Source organism: Mandrillus leucophaeus, unplaced genomic scaffold, assembly GCF_000951045.1.
Source record: "Mandrillus leucophaeus isolate KB7577 unplaced genomic scaffold, Mleu.le_1.0 Scaffold270, whole genome shotgun sequence".
In the NCBI taxonomy this organism is placed as follows: domain Eukaryota; kingdom Metazoa; phylum Chordata; class Mammalia; order Primates; family Cercopithecidae; genus Mandrillus; species Mandrillus leucophaeus.
The window spans coordinates 141,902-152,799 of NW_012102810.1; the positions used below are offsets into that span (position 1 = coordinate 141,902).

At 41.0% G+C, this 10,898-nt stretch overlaps 1 protein-coding gene across 1 annotated transcript in view; it reads left to right on the top strand.

The window, feature by feature from the left end:
• Window positions 1-3,230: 3,230 nt before the first annotated feature.
• Window positions 3,231-10,898, top strand: part of LOC105542929 — a 13,623-nt gene continuing 5,955 nt past the window's right edge. Inside the window, 6 exon segments of the mRNA XM_011984641.1 lie at window positions 3,231-3,416; window positions 3,543-3,630; window positions 6,877-7,009; window positions 8,994-9,008; window positions 9,119-9,135; window positions 9,138-9,185. Coding sequence (XP_011840031.1) covers window positions 3,231-3,416; window positions 3,543-3,630; window positions 6,877-7,009; window positions 8,994-9,008; window positions 9,119-9,135; window positions 9,138-9,185 — 487 coding nt within the window.

The window sequence follows — 10,898 nt, forward strand, 5'->3', positions numbered from 1 at the left end:
TTTACTTACATTAGTTCAAACCTCCTCATGCCCATATGCTGTGAGCTTGTTTATTGAATCCACATACCAGATGGAGAAATTAAGCCACATAAATAAATGTGCCCTGGCTCACTTGCTACGAAGTGAGGAGCCAAGATGTCTACTCATACGGTGCTAATGTTGAAGGCCTGAACTACAACCTCTATTTACCAGCCAGTGAAGGGATCACTATTCACCATGCAAGGGAGCTCCAGCACCCTCTATGCCTGGAATTACCCAAGCCTGCAGAGATCCCAAACACCATCCCTCACATAAGAGAGCCTCAGTGATCTCAGAATCCAGGTAGCTATGTAGGCATCTCCCTGCAGGTGTCACATAGTGTGAAACAGACATAGAAAGCCCATGTTTCTGATCAAGTCACAGGTTCTAAAACACTAAGGGAGGCACTAAGTAGGACAATATGGTGCCTGTGTGTCATAGCTGGTCTCTCCTCAAGACATGGCTCAAGTCCAATAAGAATTGGGGAAATGCTTTAGAGTCTTGGACAGAGTTATCACCACAAGCCCTCTGAGCTACATAATTTAGGGATCATGACTATTAAGTACTCAAATTACCACTTGGCTATTATCCGGGTATCCGTCATCCTTGTGGCAACTCTCTTGTGAAGCTGGCGAGGAGAGCCTCAGTGCTGGAGCTGAGCCTCCCTTCTGGATGGACCCTCCCTGTGTTAGCAGGTGGGTGCAGGCGTGGGGGTCAGCACGCTCAGTGGATTTACACACACAGCATTGAAGAGTAAGACTGGGCTTCATTATTTACACATTTTTCAATAACTGATGATCTTCATAACACAAAATCAATGATTTACTACATTAGAATACTGTCCCTAGTATTGAATCTTGTCTCTCAATAAAGGGTTGCTTAAAGTCACATGAGAGATTCCATTCAACTGATGATACATGGGACAGACCGTGGCAGCAGTTAAAGCAGTCATTTGAAAAGGCTTTTACTATAAACTTACATCTAAGCCTGAGGTGGGGGATAAAAGAGATGATTAGCTCCCCTCTGCCATGTTCCTATTATGTGCGTGGTGGAGGACAATTACACAGGAAGGTGATGGAGGGAACAGAGCAAAGGATTGCACAGGTTCATTGAACCCATAAGACAATGTTGAGGTTAGTGAATGAGACTGCTCATTCTAGGTCAAATTTTACATTGTGCATTCTTTCCATGCTTTCTTTCAGTAGTTCCTTCTCTTTTTTATTAACTCGGTCACGGTTGCTAAAATCCTCACTAAAAGAGGACAAAGCTTTGTAATAACATAAAAGTTTGTAAAGTTGTGATAGCTCAAATTTTACAAAATACTGGGGGCTTTTGCCTGAGACCTGGATAACCTAGTTGTGTAAGAATGGGGGGTTCCTCTGAAGACTACTGGACTTCTGGGAAGAAAGATCTAAGTTGTCTCTCTGTGATATGGAGTTAGTCTTAAAGCCAGGGACATGGTAGTCTCTGAGAGCAAGCAGGGGGTCACAGAAGAACACACAGAAATAAATAATGTGGGTAATACATATGTTTATAGTATCTAGAAGAAAACATCAAGATGTACATTAAAATATATCTAGAGTTTTGACAAAGACAACTAAAATATAAGAATCTTTAAAACTCACAAGGCAAATATCAGGACCATGTGGCTTCATATTATTTCTACCAAACAGTAAAATAAACATAGCACCAATCTTGTGAACATGCTTCCAGAGAACATACAGAGTAAATGCAGCCTTACTGCCTGATTATTTCCAGAGAATCTTGATTGCACGCCTGCAATAGCAGACATTACAGAAAAGGGGAAGGACAGAAACATTTTTTCTGAAGGTAGAAGTCAAACTCTGAAAACAAACATTAGCAATCTAGCATCAGACTTGTTTTCAGAAAGGAAGAAAAATGGGATTTTATGGGGGGATTTCACTAGGGTTCATGGGGAGAGAAACAGTGGCTTTCTGAGATCGTTGTTAAAGTGTTGGGAAAAGAGACAGAGCCATTGGGTTAATGGAAGGGACATTTGGTGACAGAGGAGAACAGAGCTTGGGGTGAACATCAGAGAGGGTCCTGTGGCTATGGAGAGGTCTCCCTAAGAAGAGACAAGACTCTGTCCCCTGCCACAGCAAGGTCTAGGGATGGATGTGGAGTGTGTAAATTAGAAACTGAATTTGGATGTGGAAAGAATGAGCAGAGAAGGCACACCCAGAGCTGGCGCAGCCACTGCCCATTCTCAGCCCGACCTTATTGCAGGCGGCTCTGATCAATAGTGAAGGAGGCAGTGGGGGTTGCAGACTTAATTCATTAAACCACCAAAGCACCAGCCACATGGCCACTTTTCCAGTTAATTCACAGTAGCTTGCATATTCAGGTTTGATCCGTGGAAGGGAAGTTACTCTTTGCAGACCCATCTTTTGACAATCATTTTGCAATGTCAGAAGGTCTGAGCAGCCTTAGGAGGCAAGCAGACCCTGGTCCCTCAGTGTAGTCACTGGAGGAGACAGTCACTGAGAGGCAGCTGACAGGGTGAAGGGAGAGGGGAGGAAGGCCACAGAGATGACAGCCTTTAAAATAAACTGTCATCTTGGGGAGGTCAAGGATCTGAAAGAGGAAGGAGAATCTTTATTATTAAGGACCTGTCCTTATCTCAGGCAACTCCTCCAGAGCATCACCTTTGTCCACCCACACACCTCGGGCTAGGAGGACTGGAGAAAGACAGTGAGGGGTTCTCTTGGGTCTCTGGCAGAGGGCGTGATGTAGAGGTGTCAGTTGTTCAGGAATCTCTGTCTCTAGGGAACCCATCTCAGATCCTTCCTCACTGGGGTTGGGATTCTGCTCATCACTTATCATCTCTGAATGTCAGCACCCTCAAGTGTAAAATCCCAGCCACAGCCCCTCCTCTGCCCTCCCTGCAGGGCTGATGTTCTCCATAAGCCATAAGGCATCATGCCCACGGAAAAGCCAAACAGGAAACCATATGCCACTGCCCCGGAGCTATCCAAGCATCCTCTCCATATTCAGTCACTAAGTGTCCAACTTATTCCTCCTGGCATGTAGCAAACACTTAGAGAACACTACTGAAGTACCAGTCCTCTCTTAAGGTTTTCCTGTATTTAGTGGTTTTTTAGCCCTATACTGTGATACTAAGAAGTAGGGCCTAAAAAGTATTGCTAAAATTTCATTATGACAGTGCAGAGGACTGAGGGCAGAGGGACGACATGAGCTTGCCAGGTCCACGTGGCTTAGTGGAATTTGAATCCGGGCCCCCACTCTGCACCAGCCCTGCACTCGCAGTCATCCTGCTGTGTTCTCCTCTCCGTGAAGGCACTGCCCATAGTCTGTCTGATAGGGGTGTTGAGTGCTCACTGAATCACTTTGATTCAGCAGGCTCTGCTTGGAAGCCTGTAAAGAACAGGATCATAAGTTTAAACTTAAAACAGATTATCACTATTTTCCCTCTGGTCTTCTGTCAGCAAGATGTCAACAGCCCTCTCTATTGTAAATGCATTAACCAGCATCTTCTCTCACAGAGATTTTTAAGAAGATACGCCGTGTCCACCATCCAGCGTCGGAGGCATCATGGCTTCCGGGTAAAGAAGAAGATGTACTCACAAGAAGGTACTGTGGAAGTTCATTAATTAAGTTGATTTAAGAATCGCAATTGTGGGGAGTATTCAGAGTCTATGTCAGAGGAGACTATGAAGAGATTAAGCCTTATTTTTTAATGTGTCGGAGTTCTAATTTGCCTAGTCAGTAAGTATTACTACAACCACAAAAGTAAATATCCACTTAAAAGTCAATTTTGGTTGATGTTTCATGACAGACAATGTTTCAAGCTAATGTCTAGAACTTACCTAGTTGTTAAACATTAGCATTGATCTCCCTGAAAGAGTGGTGCTATATTATTATTTTCCAATTAATATATTTCTTTAGAGAGTTTTAAATTGACATAAAAACTGAGCATATGGCCGGGCATGGTGGTTCACACTTATAATCCCAGCACTTTAGGAGGCCAAGGCGGGCAGATTATCTGAGGCCGGGAGTAGGAGACCAGGCTGGCCTACATGCTGAAACCCCATCTCTACTAAAAATACAAAAAAATATTAGCCGGGTGTGGTGGTGGGTGCCTGTAATCCCAGCTACTCAGGAGGCTGAAGCAGGAGAATCACTTGAACCTGGGAGGTGGAGGTTGCAGCCAGCCAAGATCACACCATTGCACTCCAGCCTGGGCAACAAGAGTGAAACTCTGTCTCAAAAAAAAAAAAAAAAAAAAGTAAGCATATAATACATGAAGTTCCCATATTATTCTGTCTCCTCACCCTCACTTCCTAATTTCACCTATTATTAACATCTTACATTACTGTAATACATTTGCTAATAATGAGAAAATATTGACACATTATTATCTGAAGTCTATCATTTGCATAATGTTATTTCTTTCTGTTATACATATATATGAAGTTTGAAATATTTATAACATTATGTTCATCCTTACGGTCTCATAAAGAATATGTTCACCTCCTAAAAATCCCCTCTTCTCATTAATCTCTGTCCTTTCTCTGCAGAAACCTTGGCAACTATTAATATTTTTACTGTCACTTCAGTTTTGCCTTTTCCAGAATGTCATATAGTTGGAATCATATATTATGTTTTTTTCAGATGAATTTAGTTCACTAAATTGATGTATACTTAAGCTTCCTTCCTGTCTTTTTTATGCCTTAATAGCAAAAAATGACACAATAAATCACCAAATAATATTGCATTAAATGAATTTTTGTCTTTGTATTCACCTGTTGAAGAATTTGTTAGATTTCATGAGAGGAAACCATCTGGGTCTGGTGCTTTCTTTTTCAGAATGCTCTTAATATGAACTCAAGTTATTTAATAGAAATAAGTTTATTCAAATTATCTAGGATTCTAGTGTGACCTTGGAAAGATTGTCTTTCAAGGACTGGATACATTGCACTGAGGTTACCAAACTGCAGTCATAGAATTGTTTGTAATATTCCTTGATTATCCTTTTAATGCCCAACAGTTCAGTGGAGATGGCTCCTGTTTCATTTCTGAAATTGATCATTTGTGTTATCTTCTTTTTCTTGGTTAGCCTGCATAGAAGTTCATTCATTGTAATGAGCATCTCAGAGAACCAGCTTTTGTTTTTATTGATTTTCTGATGATTTCAGTGTTTTAATTTTATTGACTTCCGTGATGTTGTTTATTACTTCTACTTGCTTTACATTGCTTTCCTTTATTTTCTACAGTTTCCTAATTGAAACATGATATTACTGACTTTAGATCTTGTGATTTTTAATGTATTGCATCCAATGCTATAAATTTCCCTCTAAGGACTGCTTTTGCTACATCCAGAAATCTTGTCAAGTCACATTTTCATTTAATGTAGTTAAAGTTTTTTTTTTCTTTTTTTTTTTAAATTATACTTTAAGTTCTAGGGTACATGTGCACAACGTGCAGGTTTGTTACATATGTATACATGTGCCATGTTGGTGTGCTGCACCCATTAACTCGTCATTTACATTAGGTATATCTCCTAATGCTATTCCTCCCCCCTACCCCCTACCCACAATAAGACTCGGTATATGATGTTCCCCTTCCTGTGTCCAAGTGACCTCATTGTTCAATTCCCACCTATGAGTGAGAACATGCAGTATTTGGTTTTCTGTTCTTGCGATAGTTTGCTGAGAATGATGGTTTCCAGCTGCATCCATGTCCCTACAAAGGACACGAACTCATCCTTTTTTATGGCTACATAGTATTCCATGGTGTATATGTGCCACATTTTCTTAATCCAGTCTGTCACTGATGGACATTTGGGTTGATTCCAAGTCTTTACTATTGTGAATAGTGCCTCAATAAACATACGTGTGCATGTGTCTTTATACCACTATGACTTATAATCCTTTGGGTATATACCCAGTAATGGGATGGCTGGGTCAAATGGTATTTCTAGTTCTAGATCCTTGACCACACTGTCTTCCACAATGGTTGAACTAGTTTACAGTCCCACCAACAGTGTAAGAGTGTTCCTATTTCTCCACATCCTCTCCAGCACCTGTTGTTTCTTGATTTTTTTAATGATTGCCATTCTAACTGGTGTGAGATGGTATCTCATTGTGGTTTTGATTTGTATTTCTCTGATGGCCATTGATGATGAGCATTTTAGTTAAAGGTATTTTTAATTCTCTATTGAGACTTCTTCTTTAACCCATGAGTTATTTAAAGGTGCATTGCTAATTTATAAATATTTGGGGATTTTCTGGTTCTTTTACAGTTGTTGATTTTTTGTTGTCAGGTATGTGTTGCAAAAGCAGTCATCTATCTCATCTTGCCACCACCCAAGATGGCCCAGGATGTGGGCTCTCCCTGAGTGTATCTTTGGCAATCTGCCAGCCTGATGTGGTTGGCCTCCCTCTTTAGTCTGAGCTTGCCTTCTGCTTAGAAAGGGCCATTCTCAGTTCTGGCAGGAAGTTTTCCCAAAATTGAGAAGGTGACATTCTTACTCCCCAGTGCAGCCTGCACCTCTGACCTGTGGTCAGCAGACAGGACAGAGGCCCTCAGTAGACAGAGTTCAGCAGAGTCTCTGACCGAAATGCATCTTCAGAGTCTGCACCTACCCCCTGTGACCTCAGGCAGACTCTGTGTCCTAAAGCAGGAAGAACTGTGCGACCATCCTGTGGAAATTTGTGAGGCTCACCGTGTTACTCAAGTAAGGTCTTTGGAAAGTGTCGTATTACTACTGTTTGTTAACTGCTTGTTGGTGGCTTGGCTGGGCCACACCCTGTATGAAAACCAGGACCCCTCAGCTGGTGTGGGTGTCTGTGCAGCCTGAGACCCTCATGTGAACAGCCTCATGGCAGCTGTCTTTTCCCCTTACCACCATCAGTGCCTCCTTGTTCCTGGGCCCTGCTTTCTCTGATGGGTGCTCCACTGTTTTCCTATACCTCAGTGACTACAGCTGGATGTCTTTTCTGGAATCTAGGTGAGGGGCATCAATAGCAGCTCTGCTGTGGCACTGCCCTCTTTCTTAGCTTGTCTTGCTCTGTCTCAGGCTCCCTCTAAAGATCCCACCCTTCAGGTTCTTCCACAAGTTTCTTATTGAAATCCGAGCAGAAAAATATGACCAATATGACCAATCCTATACCCCTTGAAGACATGAATGAAGAATTAAAACAATTATCCATGGACTTTTCCATATAAATACCTAAAAGTAATTTCTAAAAAAAAATCAAGGAAGATGTAATAGTTTTCCATAAATTAGAATACCCAGCCAGGCACAGTGGCTCACGCCTGTAATCCCAGCACTTTGGGAGAACAAGGTGGGCGGATCACGAGGTCAGGAGATCGAGACCATCCTGGCTAACATGGTGATACCCCGTCTCTACTAAAAAATACAAAAAATTTAGCCCGGTGTGGTGGCGGGTGCCTGTAGTCCCAGCTACTGGGGAGGCTGAAGCAGGAGAATGGCGTGAACCCGGGAGGTGGAGCTTGCAGTGACCCGAGATTGCGTCACTGCACTCCAGCCTGGGAGACAGAGTGAGACTTTGTCTCAAAAAAAAAAAAAAAAGTTTCCCTCACCCACCTTCTCTCTTGCCCACTGGCAGTTAATCCCCACTCCTATCTCCAGCCCTAAGCAATACTGCTGTGGTATTCCAGCTCCATAAATTTCCCGCGTATTTAATAGAAATGGACATATATATATATGTGTGTGTGTGTGTGTGTATATATATATATATATTTGGAACCTGACTTCCTTTAGCCCACTATGTTTGAAGTTAATTGATGTTTTAGCACATGCTGGTAGTGTGTTTTCCTTCAGAGTCTGTTGTGTTTATTCATACAGATAGTGTTTATTCATTTATCAGTTAATGGACATTTAATTATTATTATTTTTCTTTTGCTATGATGAGTAATGTAGCTTTGAGCATTCATATACAGTCTTGTAATGCATAATGACATTTTGGTCAATATATATATATATTTCTTTGAGATCCAGGCTGGAGTGCAGTGGCACAATCTTAGCTCACTGGAACCTCCGCCTCCGAGGGTTAAGCAGTTCCCATGCCCCAACCTCCCAAGTAGCTGGGACACCCAACACATGCCATCACACCCGGTTAAGTTTTGTATTTTCAGTAGAGACAGGGTTTTGCTGTGTTGGCCAGGCTCGTCTCAAACTCCTAGCCTCAGGTGATCCACCCACCTCTGCCTCCCAAAGTGCTGGGATTATAGGCATGAGCCACCGCACCCAGCCTAAATTTTTTAAGAAACAAGAGAACTATATTCTAAATTAGCTTTGCCAATTTATATTCCTACAATGATGCATAGCACTAATTTCACTGCACAATGTATGGCAGGCCCCAATATGTACGAAATGGTGAAAGTAACACATAAAGATTAGTATAAAACAAATAAGATTATCATTGTCGCTATCATCTTTGTCAAATTCTCCAAGCAATCTAAATATGCTTGGCAACATAGCTGAAAAAAGCGTTATCCGTTACATTTATCAGTAACAAAGACATACATTTGAAGGGGAAAAACACTTGTACTGACAACACAAGGTCAGAATTAACATACAAATTCTGCTGGTCACTTTGGAATATTTAATTGCCTGGAGAAGTGTTTTGTAGACAAATGCTCTATGGAGCACCTGAGGTAGGGGGAATCAACAAGACTTGGGTTTCAAAAGTTACCTGGGTTTAGAGCATGAAACTTGGTTGGAGGACACACACCTTGCGTGAGTGAGGTGCCTCGGTGTGTGTGGACGTGTTGGAGGTACAGTATAATGGTGGCTTCCTCCAGAAAGGGACATTTGGGGTAGATTCGTTCCATTTGAACAACACAGCCTGATGTGGCATGGACATGAATGGAGGTGAAATGGACAGTAGCTGACAGGAGCAGTCCTGACAAGGCCAAGGTGAAAAACCTGGGAACTCCTCCAGGTGCAAAGTCTTCAGTTGAAAAAGGAGGTGGCCCCAGGAAATACTGAGATGGATCAGCAATGCACGGGAGACAGAGTTCTTGGCCCTGCAGAGTGAGTAATGTGGATTCTCAAGTTTTCTCCTCTCTCCATTGATTTCTCTGCCAATGCAGATGACTTCCATCATACATCTTCAGCAACCTTGAAAGATTGGATGAGCTTCGGCCCAGTCTTGAAAGTAAAGGAAGGCAGCTAGCAAGACTGGCATCTGGGCTTGGCTGTGCATGTTTTCTATTGTGGGGAAATATATATAACAGAATACTTATAATTTGAACCTTTTAACCAAAGTGTGCACACAGTGGCATTCAAAATATTCACAGTGTTGCATAACCAATACCACTATCTACACCCAAAATTTTGATGATTTCTTACAAAACCTTATCCACAGTAAGCAATACAGCACTTTCCCCCTATTTCCAGGCCATGGTGATTCCTATCCCCACTTTCTCTTGTATGAATTTGATTATTCTAGGCACTTCGTATAAGAACAATTATACACTCTATTCCTTTTGTGTCTGGCTTATTTCCATAAGCATAATGTTTTCAATGTCCACCCATGTTGTATCATCTATCAAAATTGTGTTCCTTTTTTACAGATGGATGATGTACCATTGCATGTAGACCACCTTGCTTTTTGTTCATTGATGGTTGAATTATTTTCACCTTTTGGCTCCTGTGAAAAGTGATGCTATAAACGTTATACAAATATCTGTTTGATTTCTGTTTTCTATTCTTTGGGGTATATACCTAACAGTAGAGTTCCTGGGCCCAACAGGAGTTCTATATTTAACTTTCTGAGCCGCTGCAGATTGTTTTTCACAGTGGCTGCAACTTTATCCATTTCTATCACTAATGTATCAGGGTTACAATTTCTTTACATCTTTGTCCACACTTATTTTCCTTTAAATCATCCTAATAGGTGTATATTGGTGTCTACTTGTGTTTTTCATTTGCATTTCCCTAATGACTAATGATGCTGAGCAGCTTTTCCTGTGCTACTATCAGTGGGTGTATCTTCTTTAGGGAAATATATGTTCAAGTCTTTTGCCCATTTTTAAAAAGTTGTCTGATTTTTATTTAGTTTGTTGTTGTATATTTTTGAATATATTTTATATATATTTAAAATATGTTTTAAATTTTAGTCTCTTACAAGGTAAATGATTTACAAATATTTCACCCTTTGTATAGAACTTTAGATTCACAAACTTCATTAATTTTTATAAAATCCTCAGCAATTGACCCCAAACAGATAAGACTGAAGCACTATTTTAGGAATAGTTGAAAGTATTATCACCCCAAAACATAGTCATAATCAAATCCTGCAAGCTACACGTAAGGCACAATGACAAATAAGGCAGCAAAGGGCCATCTGGTGATTAGTCCACCACACTTGTTGCAACTGTTTGTGCTGCAGTTTAAACATATCAGCATTCAACCCATGTCTCCTCTCTTGAAGTAAACTGTCCTATGTTGGCTGGCCTGAACAAGCATAGATAGTCTCCAGCCTCAATTAATATGCATGCATGACAAAGAAGGAGGTCTGGATGAAAAAATATTGTATGATTAATAATTATGCTTTAATTAATTTTAAAGGATATAATTTCAGTGTTTGTAATTCTCCCGTCGGCAGTTATAACAAAGGATTAGTGACTAAATACAGTAGACTGTTTTGCCTAGAATTGAATCCAGTCTGTCTATTAAGCTTTGCTTTTATTCAAGTGCAAAATGCTAAAACACATAATAACTGCAGTGACAGCCACTGTGGATCCTCAGAGGATTCCACAAAAATGGTCTTGGGACATAAATCCTACAAGCTAATATTGTTTTACGGGGTTTAGAAAACCATTTAACTGGGTTTCAAACCTCACAGTGTGAGCAGTGGGACTCTCAT